The sequence below is a fragment of the Coregonus clupeaformis genome, chromosome 37, assembly GCF_020615455.1.
Source record: "Coregonus clupeaformis isolate EN_2021a chromosome 37, ASM2061545v1, whole genome shotgun sequence".
Lineage (NCBI taxonomy): Eukaryota > Metazoa > Chordata > Actinopteri > Salmoniformes > Salmonidae > Coregonus > Coregonus clupeaformis.
In genome coordinates, this window is record NC_059228.1 from 24,714,827 (window position 1) to 24,737,246 (window position 22,420).

The window sequence follows — 22,420 nt, forward strand, 5'->3', positions numbered from 1 at the left end:
GCTGTTTACTATACCATCAAGCTGCGTATGTATTTTATTTATCTATATATCACTGCGACGTGGGTTGCCAGCTTGAGCTGGATTCTTTCAGAGGCCAGTGTATTTAGCTTCAGTCTTTATTTGCCCATAGTGTGCTGAGGCATCTCACTGCTGGTCTCTCCCAAACCAACCCAGCACATTCATTATTAATCTAACATACCAGGGACTCTCTTTCTCTCTCCATCGCTCTAGCCAATTACAGTAATGCCCCACCGACTGCTGCCAGACTCATTCGCTGGCAAGCTGCGTCTTTGATGTCCATCAACATGAGGAGACCGGGGGAGCGACTCTTAATAGAGCAGAGGGGGAGATTATGTGACTGACTGTCCCTGGGGTGGGAACACTTTTTTTTGTACTTTATTTATATTATATTTTATTACCAGAGGACCCAGGGCTTTACCAGGGCTTTACTGTAGCCAGGGTCCTGCCTCTCTGTGCCTCCTATCACAGTGACATGGTACTTAATCCTGTTACTCTGTCATTTGGTGAGCCACCGAAGTGTGGGGAGCGCAGCAAGCTGCTTTACCCAGGCAGCTCTCTCTCTCTCCAGGGCTGCATCTCAATTATCAGGAAGTAATGCGGAGTTGGCTATCCTTCAGCTGCTGGGATGGAGAAGACCTGGACAAACAGACAAACAGCCCACTGCCATGATACTGATAGCTGGGTATGAAATCAACTGGTTATAGTTGAGAAAATTGGGATGCTGCCTGCAATGTCCATCTATTTGCACCCCTGCATGAAATGAAAGTCAAATGTGTCTGGGTTTTTGATCTAGTTGTGGTAATGGATAGATGCTGTTCAGGCTAGGGCCGGGATTCATTCTGAGCAGCGTTGGATCCGCCTTACAGCGCGATTGACATTTAAAGGTATTTTCTGATTAAGCCAACATATGCAGCATTTACCATGAATGTGGTATCCAGGAACGCAGGCACATTGCCTTTAAAGGTCCAATGCAGCCATTTTTATCTCAATATAAAATCATTTCTGGGTAACAATTAAGTATCTTACTATGATTGTTTTAATTAAAATGGTCAAAAATAAACAAAAATAGCTTCTTAGCAAAGAGCAATTTCTCAAGCAAGATTTTTGCTAGGACTGTCTGGGAGTAGTCTGAGTGGGGAGGGGAAAACTGAAAACTAGATTTTATTGGCAGAGAGGTTTGGAACTATTTCTGGTCTATTAACTAATTTACCGCCTGGTGATGTCACCAGGCAGGCAAAACTCCATCCCACCAAAACTGGCTGACATTTCAGGCGGTCTTTTCAAACAGCACTTACACAAAAAGGGAATTACAATTTTTATAATATTTTCCAACCTCAGTGTGGAAATACACTGAACAAAAATATAAACACAACATGTAAAGTGTTGGTTCCATGTTTTATGAGCTGAAATAAGATCCCAGAAATGTTCAATACACACAAAGCTTATTTCTTTCTAATTGTGTGCACAAATTTGTTTACATCCCTGTTAGTGAGCATTTATCCTTTGCCAAGATAATCTATCCACCTTACAGGTGTGGCATATCAAGAAGCTGATTAAACAGCAGGGTCATTACACATGTGCACCTTGTGCTGGGGACAATAAAAAGGCCACTCTAAAATGTGCAGTTTTGTCACACAACACAATGCCACAGATGTTTCAAGTTGAGGGAGGGTGCAATTAGTAAGCTGACTGCAGGAATGTCTACCAGAGCTGTTGCCAGAAATTGAATTTTCATCTCTCTACCATAAGCCACCTCCAACGTCGTTTTAGAGAATTTGGCAGCACGTCCAACCGGCCTCACAACCGCAGACCACGTATATGGCATCATGTGGGAGAGCGGTTTGCTGATGTCAACGTTGTGAACAGTGTGCCCCATGGTGGTGGTGGTGTTATGGTATGGGCAGGCATAAGCTACGGACAACGAACACAATTGCATTTTATCGATGGTAATTTGAACGCAGATTCCCTGACGCCCTGAGGCCCATTGTCGTGCCATTCAGCCTCCGTCATCACCTCATGTTTGAGCATGATAATGCACGGCCCCATGTCGCAAGGATCTGTACACAATTCCTAGAAGCTGAAAATGTCCCAGTTCTTCCATGGCCTGCATACTCACCAGACATGTCACCCTTTGAGCATGTTTGGGATGCTCTGGTTCGGCATGTACGACAGCGTGTTCCAATTCCCGCCAATATCCAGCAACTTCGCACAGTCTTGAAGAGAAGTGGGGCAATATTCCATAGGCCACAATCAACAGCCTGATCAACTATGAGAAGGAGATGTGTCGTGCTGCATGAGGCAAATGGTGGTCACACACCAGATACTGACTGGTTTTCTGATCCACGCCACTACCTTTTTTATTTAATGTATCTGTGACCAACAGATGCATTCAGTATCTATATTCCCAGTCATGTGAAATCCACAGATTAGGGCCTAATGAATTTATTTAAATGGACTGATTTCCTTATATGAACTGTAACTGTAACTTAGAAATTGTTGCATGTTGAGTTTATATAACCCCCCCCACTGCAGATGGGGAGAAATCACCTAAATCATAAAACATCATGAACTTCCATGATGCAATTCACTCCAAAGACACCAGGAAGTCCTTTATGACAAATGATCCACAGGGTAACCCTGAGAGCTTAAAAGACATTGCAAAGCTTGTGTCTAAGAAAACATGAAATTGCATACATTTATTAGGGATGGGCACTAACTTCCAATACATGCACACCGTGACAGTCCTTTAAATGTATATAAAGTGTTGACATTGCAAACACTTGTCTCCCTGCTGTTTTGTGTATTATATTTTTATTATTTTAGGATAAAAAACGGACAATTACATGGGATGCCTTGTTCTGCATAATTTAAACAGTACGGAAAGGAATGGCAATGCTTTAGACATCACAGACTCATAACCCAGCCCCTCCCCCAACCCACTGCCTGCATGCAGCTTCCACTGCACAAAGGCCAAAAGTCATCGTCGTGTGAGACAGCTTGCAAAGAGCACGAGAAGCATTCACAGTAAAGGAGGATGAGGGAAGAGGTGTGGTGGAGGGGGTAGAGAAGAAGAGAAGGAAGGAGAGAGAGAAGACAGGAAGATAAACAAAGTGACTGCAGCACTGGCCTTGGTTTCGACAGGAGAAGGAGCAGCATAGTCCTCCTGATTGTTACTCTTTTCCATTGTCTATGACACAAAAAAGTTTGTTTACATATGTATGTATGTATATATATATATATATATATATATATATATATATATATATATATATATATATATATAAACATTACAGCTACAGCACCTTCCCCCAACAACATCAATACCTCGCGCATGGTACACGGCCGTGCCAAAGAAAATAATCCTAAAAACAATATATTGGTCAGAATATTATTTTTTCTAAAATTGGCATTTGACATGATGCTCTGCTGCTGTTTTGGGGGAGGCATGGGAACAAAGGTTCTTCTTTTGAGTTCATATTCAAGTTTGCTCCTTTTTTTCTCTGGTGTACATCTTTTTTTCTTTGTGTTCCTGTTTTTTTTTTTTTGTTCACACTTTTGTGATCTGCGTGTGCTGCTCCTCATCAAAAGGTTCGTTTTCCGGATCAGAGTCAGTGGTGTCGGAATATCGATAATGGTCAGGCTCGTTGTCGCTAACGTCCGGAGTGACGGATGTCGAAGTGCTCGCCTCGGAATTCGAAGAATCTTCCACGGTTTTCGTGAAATACAACTTCACCTAAAGGAGCGAGAGAGAGAGAGAGAAAGCCACAATATCAGAACAGGGAACCCAATGTTTCAATTTCATCAGGATTCTAATAGGGCAAAGACCAATTGATAGATTTACACAACAGATTTGTAGTACCTTCCTCATATTGTTAACCATTACAACCACGTTTAAATGGCTCACCTTGAAATTAGGTGAGAAGTAGCGGTTAGCTTTGTCTTTGTTGGCCTTGTCCAGGTCATTCTTGGTTAGCGCGAGGATGAGGTAGTCCCTGTCGCTGTCCCTGCCGCTGTCCCTGCGTTCAGCGCTCTGTGGTGCCTGGGGAGGGGTGCCAATCGTGGGCTGGTTCTGGACCCCGTCCACATCGTTCACAACCACCACCGACCCATTCTCCACCTTCTCCATGCTCTCCTCCAGTGGCCCGGGGATGAAGAAGGTGTTAACCCAGAAGTGGAACATCTTATCCTGGATAGTGGAGAGGGAGAGGTACTGACTAACTGTAATGGAGTCTGTCTGACAATCATTGAAGTTAATGCAGGCTTACAAAAAGCTAAACATTTAGAGTACATAAGTGTGAAAATCCTTACAGTTATTTATAGTAACATGCTACAATACATTTCCAGGTAAGCTAGCCAATTTTAACTTCAGAATGACGTTTATAACCATTGTTCATTAGGACTATCATGTATAATACTATAGGAGACGCACATAAAACACCCTTTATGATAAAATACCAGGCATTAACTATAATGGGTCAGCAATTGAAAACTCCATAACAGCTGAAGCCAAGGAAATCCAGTGGGAAACTAGAGACACTCGTGACGGGCGGAACTAACCAACCTTCTTCATCATTTTGTTTTGCTTGTGAAAGAACTCCACTTTGACATCTCCACAGACGGGCAGTGGCTGGGGAAACTCAAATAGCATGTGCTTTTCTTCCCTCCGCGTGTGAGCCGGGTTGGACGTGTGGATCTTGACTTTAAGTTGATACACCACAAACTGAGGATCTAAAGGGGTGAGTGTTTCAGAGACAGGGGGCAGAGATAGGGAGAGAGGTGGCAACGAAGGGTAATGGAGGTAGAGAGAACCAGACAAGACAGGATACAAGTCTTAGTAGTCTTGGAGTTGCTGCCATGTCCTCCTTGAAGGACAGTTACAAAAGCAACCCCTAGTTGTGAGTTCTCTAAAACCGTGTTTTCCAATATAGGAGAGAAGGAAAGAACCAGACCACAAAGGAGGAGAGAGGGAAATAACCAGACCACAAATAGCACCCAAAAAGAACCAGAACCAAAGACATGGGACCCCATTCTGATGACTGTCGCGCTTCCGTCAATAACAATAGCATTACATTTGTGAGAGTTTGAAACTTCTCATAAGGGGGTGGTTGGTTGGTCTTTGTCTGCCTCCACATTGCAATGATGTCTTAACACTACAACTCCTTCTAGCCTTGACTAGAATAAGTTCTACCTTTCTAGTTCTTGTTGGAATTGGGGCCAAATGAACAGTATATGAGGAAAGTACATCAAAACGGATGAAAGGCTCATTTACCCCAATGCCAATTCCCTTTCTTGAAGCCCTGAGGGATCGGCTCGCTCCTGTTTTTAACGGTACTGTCCCCTTAGAGAGAGAGAAGGAGATTAACACACAGCCTGGCAGGGCTGGCAGGCTGGGCCTTCAGAACACAGTAGGAACACTTCTAACGGTACAGATATATGCTAGGATATCAATTATGTACATACACAGCCACACATCTAAAAACAATGCTTTCAAATGGAGATATCAACTTAAATCTAGTCAACAAGACTTGGGATATATGGTGCAATACATTAATAATTCACAGGAAAAAAAAACATGTGGGAACTTCAAACTGTAGATATTCCAAGAGCATCTCAATTGACCATTAAAAATCCCAATGCCAGAAAGCTGCATTTAGCTTATTTAATTCTTAACAATGTGCGATGAATGTATTCACCAATGAGGAACCGTCTTATATGCTAGTCCATTGAAATGAGTTTCTCACCCAATACACTAGTGATGTGCGGGTTGACTCATAACCCGCAGTACCCGCAGTTATATCCGCGGGCGGGTTTAGGGTCATGAAATATTGTGTCGATGAAGGGCAGGTGGGTGGCGAGCGGGTTGAATAAAGGGAAAATGCATCAAAAATCCATAATTCCTGTGCAATTAATTTCTATAGCCTACATTGAGGTTTTCTTTCATTATTTTTATCTGGCATTAGTGCATAGTCTAAAGCTTTAGGGCCCAACACTGTAGCGTGCCAAATACACGGCAATTGCCAAATGCTTTTGGGAACTTGGGTAGAAAAAGTTCATGTTGATCGACTGAGGCAAAACTTTTTGGGGGGAGTTTAATTCAATAAGAGAAAAGCTGTGAAATGGAGAGTTGAAAAATAAATAGAACGGAGGGCCAGAACAATAGTCTAATGTTTGGGAAAGATTTGGTGAAGTGGTAGGAGAGGATGATAGCAGTGCCGGCCGGCTATGTTGTGTGTGATGATTGTGAGCCGCTATACAAAATTGACAGTCACAAGAGGGACTTCAAAATGGCACGTCAAGGGAACTGTACTGTTCATATTGGTTAAATGGAATAGTAGCCTAACTGAAATCTGGACACTGACTGTAGGTCTATAACCTCGCACATAGCCTAATATAATATTAGTGGAAAAATAGGATGTACAGTGAGGGAAAAAAGTATTTGATCCCCTGCTGATTTTGTACGTTTGCCCACTGACAAAGAAATGATCAGTCTATAATTTTAATGGTAGGTTTATTTGAACAGTGAGAGACAGAATAACAACAAAAAAATCAAGAAAAACGCATGTCAAAACTGTTATAAATTGATTTGCATTTTAATGAGGGAAATAAGTATTTGACCCCCTCTCAATAAGAAAGATTTCTGGCTCCCAGGTGTCTTTTATACAGGTAACGAGCTGAGATTAGGAGTACACTCTTAAAGAGAGTGCTCCTAATCTCAGTTTGTTACCTGTATAAAAGACACCTGTCCACAGAAGCAATCAATCAATCAGATTCCAAACTCTCCACCATGGCCAAGACCAAAGAGCTCTCCAAGGATGTCAGGGACAAGATTGTAGACCTACACAAGGCTGGAATGGGCTACAAGACCATCGCCAAGCAGCTTGGTGAGAAGGTGACAACAGTTGGTGCGATTATTCGCAAATGGAAGAAACACAAAATAACTGTCAATCTCCCTCGGCCTGGGGCTCCATGCAAGATCTCACCTCGTGGAGTTGCAATGATCATGAGAACGGTGAGGAATCAGCCCAGAACTACACGGGAGGATCTTATCAATGATCTCAAGGCAGCTGGGACCATAGTCACCAAGAAAACAATTGGTAACACACTACGCCGTGAAGGACTGAAATCATGCAGCACCCGCAAGGTCCCCCTGCTCAAGAAAGCACATATACATGCCCGTCTGAAGTTTGCCAATGAACATCTGAATGATTGAGAGGAAAACTGGGTGAAAGTGTTGTGGTCAGATGAGACCAAAATGGAGCTGTTTGGCATCAACTCAACTCGCCGTGTTTGGAGGAGGAGGAATGCTGCCTATGACCCCAAGAACACCACCCCCACCGTCAAACATGGAGGTGGAAACATTATGCTTTGGGGGTGTTTTTCTGCTAAGGGAACAGGACAATTTCACAGCATCAAAGGGACGATGGACGGGGCCATGTACCGTCAAATCTTGGGTGAGAACCTCCTTCCCTCAGCCAGGGCATTGAAAATGGGTCGTGGATGGGTATTCCAGCATGACAATGACCCAAAACACACAGCCAAGGCAACAAAGGAGTGGCTCAAGAAGAAGCACATTAAGGTCCTGGAGTGGCCTAGCCAGTCTCCAGACCTTAATCCCATAGAAAATCTGTGGAGGGAGCTGAAGGTTTGAGTTGCCAAACGTCAGCCTCGAAACTTTAATGACTTGGAGAAGATCTGCAAAGAGGAGTGGGACAAAATCCCTCCTGAGATGTGTGCAAACCTGGTGGTCAACTACAAGAAACGTCTGACCTCTGTGATTGCAGAGGGGTCAAATACTTATTTCCCTCATTAAAATGCAAATCAATTCATAACATTTTTGACATGCGTTTTTCTGGATTTTTTTGTAGTTATTCTGTCTCTCACTGTTCAAATAAACCTACCATTAAAATGATAGACTGATCGTTTCTTTGTCAGTGGGCAAATGTACAAAATCAGCAGGGGATCAAATACTTTTTTCCCTCACTGTATTTATTTTAGCATCTTTAGAGAATGGATGTAAATGTGCTGTCTTTATCAGCATCATAAAAGCTGATAGTATTTCAACCACAAAATATGCATCCAAGCCGCCGCCCAAAAGAAATGTGTTTAGTAATTTTAACAGCTTTAAATGTCCTTAAAACCAGTCAAACGGATGTCATTAGTAAATGTTGTACTGAAAATCTTTTGGTTTTCTTTTGTTTTGTTGTTGAGTTATTGCATTTTCTCCCCGGTCCCTAAACATCTTTACAGCCTGAGAGAAGCAGAAATGAAAGAGAAAACAAACTTTACCGATGCCAACTAGATTGAATCATTCATTCTATCGATTTATGACATTCTGGTGAGAAGGGTTTATTTAGTCTTAGGGAAACAAGTAATGACAGAAGAGAAGCTGCATGTATCTATTTATAGACAAGTTGACTAACAAATAGCAAATGAGAAATAAGCAGAAACATGGGCCTATCTAAAAAGACCTGTCAAAACATTGTTTCGCCATCTGACGGTACAGCGCATTTTCTATATTTGGGTGCAGGCCTCAGATTTGACCTTTATCACATATAGTTGAGCGGTTGTGGATGGGTTTATTAGCAATTGCGGGGGTGGGGGGGGACAAACAGCTGACCTGCGCATCACTACAATCCACCTCAGCATTTAGCCAAGACTTTAGATTGAGTGCGAACCTGATGTTTTCTATCTTCGTAAAAAGAGAACGTCAAACTCAGAATAGGGCCCTCTCTAGGGAGTGTTAAAAGGGAAAGAGAAGGGTGAGTGCAGAGCAGTTGAACACATTCAGATGTTAGGTTAGAGCATCACAGAGAATTCAAGGAGGAAAAAGGTACATTTTGTGCAACAGTGACATATTGAGAAAACACCAAGAAGAAAGATGATCTGTGACTCGGGCACATTAAACCAGAAAACCACATTACTAGCTGGTTTTCATAATATGATCAAAGATATTCAAATCATTGTTTCAGCCAAGCAAATTACATGCAGTAGATGTACATGCGTAGTCATTCACATTCCATTAGATGAAAGACATAGGCTAGATCATTAGATTCAATTGAATAAATATCAGTGGTGAAAATGTCTACATGAGCTAGGAGTTGAAGGAACAAACATTGTGCAGACTTTCATTTTTTCATGTCTTTCTGAAAATCCCTGAACAAATAATTGCAGTTATTTTTCAAGAGCAAGTATTAAGAAAAAAACGTATAAAATATAATATCTGTAAGAGGTCCTTGGTGACTTGTTATTTAGACGTACTGAATTCATCCTCTGAACTGCAGAGCAAAACACATGTCACAATTTGGATAAAGCAGGTAGAAGCCAAACTTGCTGAATGCAGCTGAGAGTAGTGTCATCCATGTTCTCTTTCTCATCAATATCTAGCCATCTTTCTTAAAGAGTACAAGCAACTGGTCAAGAGCTTGGTTGGCTTCATTGTAAAGTACATAATATGACTCCATGCTCTCACCATTCTCTACTACCGTGGGTGGCCGTATGCACACTCAGTGCCTGCCAATCCGTTTAAAGAGCTACATGCCTACGCCCTGAGTCGGAGGTCAAGTTAAACATGAGCGACTCACTGCAGGTGCCTCCGCTGAACATTGGTAGCGTCTCAAACACCATTTTGTGGAAGAGGAGAGCCACAGGCTTGTAGTCCAGCTTATTCTTCAGCAGGTGGCTATAGTAGTACACATAGCGCCGTTGGCTTGGGATCGTCACTCCCTGAAAAGGAAAGACAACAAAAACAGTCAATGCTAGAAAATTAACTCAATTTAATAATTACCACAAAGAACAGGATATACAGATTGTGAAAATACGTATTGGAAATCCTGTGTAGCTCAGTTGGTAGAGCATGGCGCTTGCAATGCCAGGGTTGTGGGTTCGATTATTACGGGGGACTAGTACAAAAAATTATGAAAATGTATGCACTCACTACTGTAAATCGCTCTGGATAAGGGTGTCTGCTAAATGACTCAAATGTAAATGTAAAAATTAGATCACGGCAGGTCTATGACAAAACCCCGAAGATCTAGGCCTAGTCTGCATTTATAAAAATTCTCACACCGAGTACTAGCATCTAGTCTCCACTAGGGATGGGCACGGTTAATCAAATATCCGAACGGACGTTAGTATTCGATTACTTGTGTTCATTTTTTGAGAATTTTTTTGGGGGACAATAAAAAAAGCTTTATTATAACTTCAAATTATCATTGTGACATTATTACCTTTACGGATATCACCATGACATTTTAAATACCAAATTTTATAAAAACAAACTTTTGAATGTAGTTTCTGCTGTGCATTGACATTGGTGTGCTATTTTCCCCACTTCAAATAGCAATTACAGGCGCACACCTAACAGAGTTTCCACAATACCTGGCACAAACCAATGCAAAACATTCACCAGAAAACATTTTTGTAACAGAATCAGTTCTATCATGGCCGAAAGTCTGACTTCTCTTTCACTGTTGCTTTTAGTAAAAAATTTGCTGAGAAAAAAGCAGCCTGTCCACTGTTCTCTGCCATGTGCATTTGCGTCATTCTGATAGGTCACTATCCGGATATCCGAAAAAAAATTATGATATTATTTGAATAGTGAAATAATGTTAAATGCCTAGTCTCCACCCATGGCAAGTCACTGTCACTGACCTTCTTGTCCCTTGTCCGCACTTCACCGTAGAAGTCAAGTGCCTCCTGGGCGTCCTGGAACTTGCCACGATGCAGGAGGTAGGCGCAGATCATCACCCCGGTGCGGCCTTTCCCTGCCTTGCAGTGGATGGCTGCCACATGATTGTCATCCTCGCTCAGCCACTGGTCAAGGTCTTCACAGAACGGCTTGATGAGCTCTAGCTGAGGTGGGTTGTGGTCTTCAAAGGGGTATTGTGCAACTGGAGGGTGGAGAGAGATCGAGAGAGAGAGAAATATAAAGAGTACGTTTCCTTTCAGCAACCTGGCTCTAAAAACATTTTGTTTGTGATGGCGTACCTCTGCAGTTAAATTTGGCAGCATCGTAGTGTCGTTCTGCACAACTAAAATAGGAAGGATATTCAGTCAGCGGTCATGAAGGAGCAATTCATTTGTAAACAAACATTGATATTAGCGTGTAAGCGTTTTGCGGTATACTTACAGATTGTAAATCTTATAATGGTTTTTATGTTTAGAGTCAAGAAACCTGTTGAGGTAAAAGGTAAAGTTACATTCAAAACATTCCGTAACTACAGAAATTGACAACATAATGCATCTAATGAGAATGCAAAACACCTCAGGATACTTGGATTGTTTTGTCTAATGTTGGTCACAAACCACATTCCACACGCATTCATTACACAGTCCTCACCAGTTTAGGTCATGAGTGGCTGTTACTCACCGTACAACCTCGTCTATATTGTTTCTGTACACTCCTTCGAGTCGCTCTGCAGGAAAGCCCATAGCAATGATGTTTGGATAGATATCTGTGGTCACCATTGGGTCAAGGACACATACATAGAAGAAAATCCTATATACAGTCCAATCGGAAAGTATTCAGACAGCTTCCCTTTTTCAACATTTTGTTACGTTACAGCCTTATTCTAAAATGGATTAAATAAATTAAAAATCTGCAGAGAAGAATGGGAGAAACTCCCCAAATACAGGTGTGCCAAGCTTGTAGCGTCATACCCAAGACTCGAGGCTGTAATCGCTGCCAAACCTGCTTCAGCAAAGTACTGAGTAAAGGGTCTGAATACTTATGTAAATGTAATATTTCCGTTTCTTATTTTTAATACATTTGCAAAAATGTATAAAAACCTGTTTTTGCTTTGTCATTATGGGGTATTGTGTGTAGATTGATGAGGAGAAGAAAAAAACAATTTAATCCATTTGAGAATAAGGCTGAAACGTAACAAAATGTGGATAAAGTCAAGGGGTCTGAATACTTTCCGAATGCACAGTATAGCTCATACAATACCAAAATCTCAAGCTTACGAGGCAATCCTATCACAATAAAATGTCTGAGGAAGATCATCATGACGTTTGTATCACCATGTGGGTGTCATTGTGCAGTAATGTACAGAAAGGGAAAGTACAGTGCAGGGCAGAAGGGTTGTGATCACTAGTATAACAGATGGCGTTGGCTGTGTGAGGGCGAGAGAGAGACCGAGAGGACCGGAGCACTCCTAATCAAGCGGGGCCCACATGTGGGTACACTAGGAGAATTTACACAGCTTGACCTGCATGTATTTATAGAGCCCTAGTTATATTGAGATCGTCGCAGATGTTGGGCTTAACTCTCCTGCAGCCCCAGCCGAATCACATGGAATATTTAACAGATCAAATGTAAGGGTAATGAGGACCATGCCTTGACGGCCAAGAAAAGTATTTTGTTGGGATAAATGAGAATTGGTTATGGGGTTCATGGGGAAGAACAGTGAAACACACTGATGAGGTGACTTCAGCGACGAACAGGGCTCCAGGGTGGTCACATTTTGCCATCCTTTGACTTGAATTGTCAAGTTAAATTTTTATTTGGTCACATCGGCGCGAGCCGCAAATTCTATCTGGTTACTTCACTCAAAACATTCTATTTTGGGGTGGCTAAAAGCACAACTTGGTCAAACAGTAGCCTAAAGCAGGGTTTCCCAAAGTCGCATCTGCAATGATTGCATAGGCCTAGACATAATTGGGTATACTACGAAGTTATTAGCTGTTAGATTAACCAATTACATGGCTTACTAGCGGCATATTATATTCCTCAACCTAGGTAATGCATTTTAGAAGATAGCCCTATTTGGTAAAAGACCAAGTCCATATTATGGCAAGAACAGCTCAAATAAGCAGAGAGAAACGACAGTCCGTCATTACTTTAAGACATGAAAGTCAGTCAATACGGAACAATTCAAAAACTTTGAAAGTTTCTTGAAGTGCAGTCGCAAAAACCATCAAGCGCTATGATGAAACTGGCTCTCATGAGGACCGCCACAGGAATGGAAGACCCAGTTACCTCTGCTGCAGAGGATAAGTTCATTAAAGTTACCAGCCTCAGAAATTGCAGCCCAAATAAATGCTTCACAGAGTTCAAGTAACAGACACATCTCAACATCAACTGTTCAGAGGAGACTGTGTGAATCAGGCCTTCATGGTTGAATTGCTGCAAAGAAACCACTACTGAAGGACACCAATAAGGAGAAGAGACTTGCTTGGGCCAAGAAACACGAGCAATGGACATTAGACCAGTGGAAATTTGCCCTTTGGTCTGGAGTCCATATGTGAGATATTTGGTTCCAACCGAAAGACACGGTGTGGATGAATGGATGATCTCTGAATGTGTATTTCCCACTGTAAAGCATGGAGGAGGAGGTGTTATGGTGTGGGGGTGCTTTGCTGGTGACACTGTCAGTGATTTATTTAGAATTCAAGGCACACTTAACCAGCATGGCTACCACAACATTCTGCAGCGACACGCCATCCCATCTGGTTTGGGCTTAGTGGGACTATCATTTGTTTTTCAACAGGACAATGACCCAACACACCTCCAGGCTGTGTAAGGGCTATTTTACCAAGAAGGAGAGTGATGGAGTGCTGCATCAGATGACCTGGCCTCCACAATCCCCCAACCTCAACCAAATGATGATGGTTTGGGATCAGTCGGACCGCAGAGTGAAGGAAAAGCAGCCAACAAGTGCTCAGCATATGTGGAAACTCTTTCAAGACTGTTGGAAATTCATTCCTCATGCCAAAAGTGTGCAAAGCTGTCATCAATGCAAAGGGTGGCTATTTGAAGAATCTCAAATATAAAATATATTTTGATTTGTTTAACACTTTTTTGGTTACTACATTATTCCATGTGTTATTTCATAGTTTTGATGTATTCACTATTATTCTACAATGTAGAAAATAGTACAAATAAAGAAAAACCCTTGAATGAGTAGGTGTACACTACCGGTCAAAACATTTGACAGGTAGTGTACGTTAAACTACTCTACTAATTTCTGTCTGGAGGACAAATGTCAACCATATTATGTGTGATCATGTCCATATCAACTTCAATGTCATATCTCTCAAAACATTATTGAATTGACTTGCACATCTTCTCAACTCCTACCTGTAACTGCCATTCTGAAGCCTGTCTGCCTACATAAGCTGTGGGATTTTGCACTTTAACCACTGACGAAAGGGCACCCTTTTGTACAGTTCCTGTGTCACAGTGTCAGAAATAGAAAGGTTGAACAGCTGTAATGGAATACGCCTGTTTTCTTCTAGAATAAGTTATTTTGGAGCAAATCATTTTTGGAGCAAATAATTGTATAACTGGTGTCCAAGATTTGACACGCCACTGACGACTCTGGTGAGAAAGGTGAAGACTTGACTCCCTCTAACTGCATCTAATTTCTGCATAATGCATGCACACAAACACACAGTACTATGGCAGTATCTGTAGATGTGATGAACACATTTGCCAAGATCCAATGTAACTTGACCAAAATTCGAACGAAACTAGCAAGAATATGATGCCCTTAAAAAGAGAGTACTTATGTCAGATAGGTGCAGTTCCTACCAAATTCCAGGTATGCCATTAAAATTCAAGAGGAACACAATACATTGCATTAATTCAATAAAACACAGCAGCGATTTTATTAAAGTATTTGCATAATGCCAAGCTACTTCCCTGTGGCCTTCAGCATATGAGCCTGTCTATTACGTACAGGAACATAATAATTTCCATTAATGCCTCAAAGACCTAATTAGGAACCAAATGCAGGCCGTTCTATACCACATAATGGGTTACAACCTCCGCCTCTGCCTTTGGTCCTACTGGCAAAATCATTCCACTCAGACTATTTTAAGTGTTTTTAAAAAGTTCCAGAGCTCCCAGGGGAGCTACAACCCAGGGCACAGCGGGCTCGGCATTCTGCAGCTGGGAGGAAACGCACATGCAGGACCCCCGATGGAAGGTCCTCTAAAAGCCGGACATTTCAGGCACACCTTTTCTCTCTGGTCTTTTCAGCTGTCCTGCCTCAGCTCTGTGCTCTAGCTAACTCCACGGCTGGGCACCAGAAAAAAAGAGAGAGTAGAGGGGGAGAGAGTTGAAAAGAGAAAATGAGAGGAGTAGGCAAGAGAGAGCGAATGATATGGGAAGGGTGGGTAAGAGTAGAGGAGAGAATGTGGGGAAGAGAGCAGGAAAGAAAGAGTGCTATGGAAAGGTGGTGGGTTAGAGATGGGGACTCAGGCAGCATTTCTGATACAAGATCACTGGTGCTCTATTCTAAGGATTATTCCCAGAACTCTGATACTGCATTATAGGGATGTTAATGGTTAACGGTTAACCATTAACCATTAATCGGTTAGCTGCCGAAAATACATTTGAACGGTCATGCTTATCGGTCTATATGTTCATTTGAATAATTTTGTGGAATTCAATTGGTGTGTGTATTTTCGTTAGTCGTCATGTATCTTATCACACATGCACAGCATACAGAGCCTAGTTTGAGGAGCGGAATGGCCTATCACCTGTCAGACAATGCGAGAGCAGACCCTTAAAAAAAGCTGGTACTGGAATTAAACATGCTTTTATAAGCACAGTCATTATGCAACAAATTATTCTAAATGCAATCGCGTGTTTAAAAAACTGTTTTGATGGCCACAATTAAAAAGAGGCACTATTTTTATTTCTCAATCTCAGTGCGCCTCCCATTTGCGTGCATAGGCTATAGTCAACGGTAGGCAGCCTATCAGCTTGTCACCCACCGCTTTGCAATGTGAGCTTAAGGCAGTATAATTGTTTGAAACCTGAAAATTTTACTTTACTTCAAATAATGAGGAATGTCTTACCTTGCTTCAAATTAGCCTAGCCAAAATCCAACCATAGAAACATGGAGGCAATTATTTATTAAGACTTCCTCATGCCATTAAACAGCATTTCTCTCCTGTTCTATTGTTTTTCATAACTTTCTTTCTTTGTCCAGAAGCCAAAGGCACAATCATAATCATATTAGCAACCCATCCTAGTTGTTGCTATTAGATTCCCCCTCTTTTTAAGTTTCTAATGGAGATGTTCATCTCCGTCACATATGGAACCTCTCGCATTAGGTGCGCTGTATAGAACGGTGTTCCCGCGAATTGCATTTTGGCAAATGTTTGAAAATAAAGTTGTATTAAATGCTTCACTACAGCTGTTGAATGTTCAATAATAGCCTATAGCCTTTAGACTGTAAGACGAAGGGCTTGCTATTGTTGCCTATTTTCATTAAGCTCGTAATGAAATATGTCAGTTCCTTATATGCACGCATAGTATTTTCTGTTGGTCACGTCATTTTCCTGTTTCAATGTTTTTTGTTTGTTTATTGACTGGTTAACCGAAATGTGCATCCCTACTGCATTACATAACTGCAAAGAGCCCATATTGTTTTAAGACACCATGCCAAATTCGATAAAAAATAAGTTAAAGAGCCTGAATTTAGATAAGCAGAGAGGGGACTCACGCTGATTGGCTGCTGCTCATCATCAACAGAGAGGAATCACTGAGGTTGAATGACACACCCCTCTCACGTCCATCTCACAAGCAGAAAATCCTGCAGAAGCTGACAAATCTGATATCAATATCTCAATAACACCATCTTTACACGATTAGCCTGTTATCCATTAATCAGTGGTTTCAACAACTGAAAAGGGGGCAGGGAATAATGACAAACTGAGTTTTATTTACATAAATGCCTTTCTCCAGTGAGTTGTGTCCATTCAAAACAGAATAGTGGCATTTGACACTTTCAATGTGGGGTAAGCTTAATGCTCAGACAGTGACCAGTTTTCATATTAGTAATTGGTCACATGTATCAATTTTAAAACAAGATAGAAAAGTAAAGCAAGAACCATCAAGCACTATGATGAAACTGGCTCTTATGAGGACCGCCACAGGAAAGGAAGACCCAGAGTTACCTCTGCTGCAGAGGATAAGTTCATTAGAGTTACCAGCCTCAGAAATTGCAGCCCAAATACATTCTTCACAGAGTTCAAGTAACAGACACATCTCAACATCAACTGTTCAGAGGAGACTGCGTGAATCAGGCCTTCATGGTCGAATTGCTCCAAAGAAACCACTACTAAAGGACACCAATATGAAGAAGAGACTTGCTTGGGCCAAGAAACACGAGCAATGGACATTAGACCGGTGGAAATCTGTCCTTTGGTCTGATGAGTACAAATTTGAGATTTTTGGTTCCAACCGCCGTGTCTTTATGAGACACAGAGTAGGTGAACGGATGATCTCCGCATGTATGGTTCCAACCGTGAAGCATGGAGGAGGAGGTGTGATGGTGCTTTGCTGGTGACACTGTCTGTGATTCATATAGAATTCAAGGCAAACTTAACTAGCATGGCTACCACAGCATTCTGCAGCGATACACCATCCCATCTGGTTTGCGCTTAGTGAGACTATCATTTGTTTTTCAACAGGACAATGACCCAAAACACACATCCAGGCTGTTTTAAGGGCTATTTGACCAAGGAGAGTGATGGAGTGCTGCATCAGATGACCTGGCCTCCACAATCACCCGACCTCAACCCAATTGAGATGGTTTGGGATGAGTTGGACCGCAGAGTGAAGGAAAAGCAACCAAAAAGTGCTCAGCATATGTGGGAACTCCTTCAAGACAGTTGGAAAAGCATTCCTCATGAAGCTGGTCGAGAGAATGCCAAGAGTGTGCAAAGCTGTCATCAAGGCAAAGGGTGGCTACTTTGAAGAATCTAAAATATATTTTGATTTGTTTAACACTTTTTTGGTTACTACATGATTCCATATGTGTTATTTCATTGTTTTGATGTCTTCACTCTTATTCTACAATGTAGAAAATAGTACAAATAAAGAAAAACCCTTGAATGAGTAGCTGTGCAAACTTTTGAATGGTACTGTACATCAATATGGTCTCTACATTATAATACTGCATAGCCTACCACAACCAGTGGTTTCAAACAGACTGTGAGACAAGTTGTTTTGATTTGCTCAGGCACACAAGTAACTGAACAAATGCCTCACTAAACCGTCACAGGTATCGCCATTAGGGTGAACACCTTCCTACCACACCATAGATAAAAAGGAGTGTACAGGCCATTACAGTCCCTAGATTTATGGCAAAGTGCACAGAAAACTGCTACAAATAAACATTGTGCACATTACTCATGTCAGAGAAAACTATAGAATTAACACAATCCCTGTGTCCACCCTTCCCACCATCTCTCCCCCATTTGCCTGTTTCAATAGTGTCAAAACACCTTAAAATACATCCATTAAAAAAACACAACCAGGTAGCAGACGATTACTTGACTTCTGATGTTGGCTTGTAAGCCAGGCTTCACCAGTCGTTACTCTGCTACAGCATTTTACAGTCCCGAACCTATTCCAAGAACACACCCGTATGGTGCACTCCCATAAACTTGTCTTCAATATCAGAGCCAGGTTAGCCAGGTCTGAGATGTGCTGCAAGGGACTACCAATCTCATCACCAGCATACTATGGGTTAACAAAATCGATATAGGCCTAGATCACAAACATCACTTGACAGAATACATGAGCATGTTCTGAAGTTAACCTCAATAAATTAACAATATCCAATCATGCAGATTCCATTTTGACTTTATTTGCATTAGATCTTCTCAATTTAAGAATTTTCAGGCAGTGCTGCATCAGTGTGAATGTTATTTGTAAAAAGTATATAGTGATTCATTGGAAAGCTAGACATCGAAAATTGGCATATTGAATTAATAATTTGCATAAAGATAACATGAACTGAATTTAGGCTCTTTTGGCATTAGCTAGTTTTCTTCAAATGGTTTTTAACCAAGGTTGCCAGATATGTTACCTATACCCTAAGGGAACCTGGGTTAGATAGTTTGCTAGGTAGCTAGAATTATGCCTCATGTCATCTAAGATAAGAAAACACTGATACAGCAGCAAACCAGCTTCCATGCACTGTCAAATAAGTCAAGTTTTACTGTAGCAAGCAAACCAAATGTTAGTTTACATTACAGAAGGTTGGCTAACATTAGCTATCTAATGGCAAAGAAGTAGTCATGTCTACATGAACATATTGTAGCCAACAACGTTTAGTGTAATATTGACTGGCTGCTAACCTGAAACTAGCTAGCAAGCTAAATTGGTCAAATAATGTGTTGGCTAATGTTACTTCTAACACAACTTACAGTGACTTCAGAAAGTATTTATACTCCTTAACTTATTCCACATTTTGTTGTGTTACAGACAGAATTCAAAATTGATAAAATGTATATATTTCTTTCACGCAATACCCCATAATGCCAAAGTGAAAACATGTTTTTAGACATTTTTGCAAATGTATTGAAAAAATGAAATACAGAAATCTAATTTACATAAGTATTCACACCCATGAGTCAATACATGTTAGAATTACTTTTGCCAGCAATTACAGTTGAGTCTTTCTAGGTACTTTCCAAGAGCTTTGCAAACCTGGATTGTACAATATTTGCACATTATTATTTTTTAAATTCTTCAAGCTCTGTCAAGTTGGTTGTTGATCATTGCTAGACAGCCACTTCCAAGTCTTTCCAAAGATTTTCAAGCCGACTTACATCAAAACTGTAACTAGGCCACTCAGGAACATTCAATGTTGTCTTGGTAAGCAACTCCAATGTATATTTGGCATTGTGTTATAGGTTATTGTTCGGCTGAAAGGTGAATTTGTCTCCCAGTGTCTGTTGGGAAGCAGACAACCAGGTTTTCCTCTAGGATTTTGCCTGTGCTTAGCTCTATTCCTTTTATTTTTATCAACAACAAAAAAAACTCCTTGCCGATGACAAGCATACCCATAACATGATGCAGCCACCACCATGCTTGGAAATATCACTGAGTACCACTAATGCGTTGTGTTGGATTTGCCCCAAACGTAACGCTTTGTATTCAGGACATATTTCATTTCTTTGCCAAATTTTTGGCCATTTTACTTTAGTGCCTTATTGCAAACAGGATGCATATGTTTTGGAATATGTATATTCTGTACAGGCTTTCCTTCTTACCACCCTGTCATTTCGGTTGGTATTGTGGAATAACTACGTTGTTGAACCATCCTCCGCTTTCTCCTATCACAGCCATTAAACATTGGCCTTATGGTGAAATCCCTGAGCGGTTTCCTTCCTTTTGGGCAACCGAGTTAGGAAGGACACCTGTATCTTTGTGGTGACTGGGTGTATTGATACACCATCCAAAGTGTAATTACTTCACCATGCTCAAAAGGGATGGATATTCAATGTCTGCTTTTTTATGTGTACCCATCTACCAATAGATGTCCTTCTTTGCAAGGCATTGGAAAACCTCCCTGGTCTTTGTGGTGGAATCTGTGTTTGAAATGTACTGCTCGACTGAGTGACCTTACAGATAATTGTATGTGTGGGGTACAGAGATGAGGTAGTCATTAAAAAAAACACTATTAGTGCACATAGAGGGAGTCCTTGCAACTTACGTGACTTGTTATGAAAATGTATACTCCTGAAATTATTTAGGCTTGCCATTACAATGGGTTGAATACTTATTGACTCAAGACATTGCAGCTTTTCATTTTTTATTAAATTTGTAAACATTTCTAAAAACATAATTCCACTTTGACATTATGGGGTATTGTGTGTAGGCCAGTGACAATCTCAATGTAATAAATGTTTTATTCAGGCTGTAACAACAAAATGTGGAAGAAGTCAAGGGGTGTGAATAATTTCTGAAGGCACTGTACCTGATAATGACAACTTGCTAGCTAGCTGTTAACTAGCTAGCAAGTGGGGCTAACTAGACGGATAAGAGCGTCTGCTAAATGACTAAAATGTAAATAACGAGTTTGAGTAACTAGCTAACGTTCGCTAGTTACTGGATGTCATACTAGCTTCAGAGACTTATACGTGCTCATTTGACAGATCCACCATATTTCAAAACATGCTTTCCCGTCTTATCAAAAAGATTAGTTAGCTAGCAATCATTGCTATTGAATTGATACAATATGCATACTCACGTGACTAGTTTACTGTATGATAAACTAACGTTAGTTATTTAAGAAAAGGATACACGTTAAGTCCAAGTCGAACCCATCCTCCTGGTATCTCCTTTTGTTCCGGCTGACCATTTCTTTTATCTTCGCAGCCATTGTAGCTAACTTAGTGACAGGAGTCTCTTTATGGTTGTAAAATTACGAAAAAGTATCGTTGCTTTCGCTTGCTTTGCCTCTCAATCGCCCTTTGCGCTTTTGATTTTGCAGCTCCTGTCTCGCAATGACAAGCTAGCAGTGGTAGTCGTTGTGAGTAGGATTAACTAGCTACCTAGAATGTCTTCTTCTCTGGATCATAAAGACGGGCCTTGCTCTGCTCCTCCGCGCAGGCCCAACTTTCCCAATCCTGGAATTTGTTTGCAAATCCTCCCTGAAAAAGACATACAATTCTCCTCCCGCCTAACCATATGGTATAAGAGACGGTCCGAACCTCTTGATCTACCGTAGCCGCCGTGATTGACCGGACAGCGAGGAGAGAAAACTCTCCGACGCTCGAATTTGAAGACTAACGTTACCCTGGGAAAGCACAGCAACAGTATCCACTCGTAGCTAGCAAGCTACTGTAACTAGCTAGCTAACGTTACCCCCCTTTTTTTTATTATCCCAAAACCTCCTAGCGAATCAACATTGTCGTCGATTGTTAGCCAAAATACACCCGAAAAAGTGACAGGCTCCACCGTGCATTTATATTGGCTATACAGGGATCAAATATATGCACAGATTCGTTTGACAGATTGCTATGTCCCGGGGTTCATCTTCTTTTCGCGTTTCTCTCCAGCTGAATTCTCAAGCTCCCATCATGGCTTCCAACCGAGGAAAATATGTAGAGCAGGCTAGGTTTTGAAAAGAAATATCCTACCGCCGCAAATATATAGTTCTAGAGCGAAATCAAAAACAGTTTCTTCCTATCAAATAAATCATTGTTGATTCTCAGAATAGCTATTTATTTGCAAAAGTTTTATGTCGTAGTCAGTGTATTGGCAATTTACGTTTTTTGTAGTCGGCTAGTTCTTTTGTTGGCAGCGGAAGGACACAATCAGAGCGCATACAATTCTCTGTCAATGTGATCACGTGTCTTTGTAATTAGGGAAGTTTCCAACGTAATGTCACTTTTCTCGGTTTAAATTAGGTTATGCTATTTCAGTTTGACTGACAAGCATATCTGTTCATGTCATCATATAAAACAATTGAGAGAAGTCAGATACACCATCATTTTAGTATACTATTTCTAATGTCCTTCTAGTTTACCTTATTGAATTTATCCATGGGGGCCAATTACATTTACAATTGAGTCCATGAATTGACTCTGAGACACAATCAATTACCAATTGTGTGTGTGTGTGACAAGAGTGGGGTGTAAAAGTGGG

The 22,420-nt window shown here is 41.1% G+C and overlaps 1 protein-coding gene across 2 annotated transcripts; it reads right to left on the minus strand.

The window, feature by feature from the left end:
* Window positions 1–2,617: 2,617 nt before the first annotated feature.
* LOC121553788 (phosphatidylinositol 3,4,5-trisphosphate 3-phosphatase and dual-specificity protein phosphatase PTEN) lies at window positions 2,618–22,046 on the minus strand. 2 transcript variants are annotated; one of them, XM_041867188.2, is made up of 10 exons: window positions 21,074–22,045; window positions 11,390–11,474; window positions 11,150–11,194; window positions 11,008–11,051; window positions 10,672–10,910; window positions 9,603–9,744; window positions 5,291–5,359; window positions 4,583–4,749; window positions 3,926–4,207; window positions 2,618–3,754 (listed from the first exon to the last, which is right to left on the minus strand). In XM_041867188.2, the coding sequence occupies exons 1-10, from the start codon at window positions 21,150–21,152 to the stop codon at window positions 3,569–3,571; spliced, it is 1,338 nt and encodes a 445-aa protein (XP_041723122.2). In that variant the 5' UTR covers window positions 21,153–22,045; the 3' UTR covers window positions 2,618–3,568. The 2 variants fall into 2 exon arrangements, with proteins under 2 accessions (XP_041723122.2, XP_041723123.2); XM_041867189.2 differs by lacking the exon at window positions 5,291–5,359 and having other exon boundaries at window positions 21,074–22,046.
* Window positions 22,047–22,420: the final 374 nt, after the last annotated feature.

Bases quoted from the DNA above. Each gene is read 5' to 3' on its own strand.
- LOC121553788 (XM_041867188.2), bottom strand. From the start codon at position 21,152: ATGGCTGCGAAGATAAAAGAAATGGTCAGCCGGAACAAAAGGAGATAC. The intron at 4,750-5,290 runs GTAAATGAGCCT...TCACCCCTTTAG, and splicing joins GAAAGGGAATTGGCATTGGG to ATCCTCAGTTTGTGGTGTAT. The intron at 3,755-3,925 runs GTGAGCCATTTA...TCGCTCCTTTAG, and splicing joins ACTTCTCACCTAATTTCAAG to GTGAAGTTGTATTTCACGAA.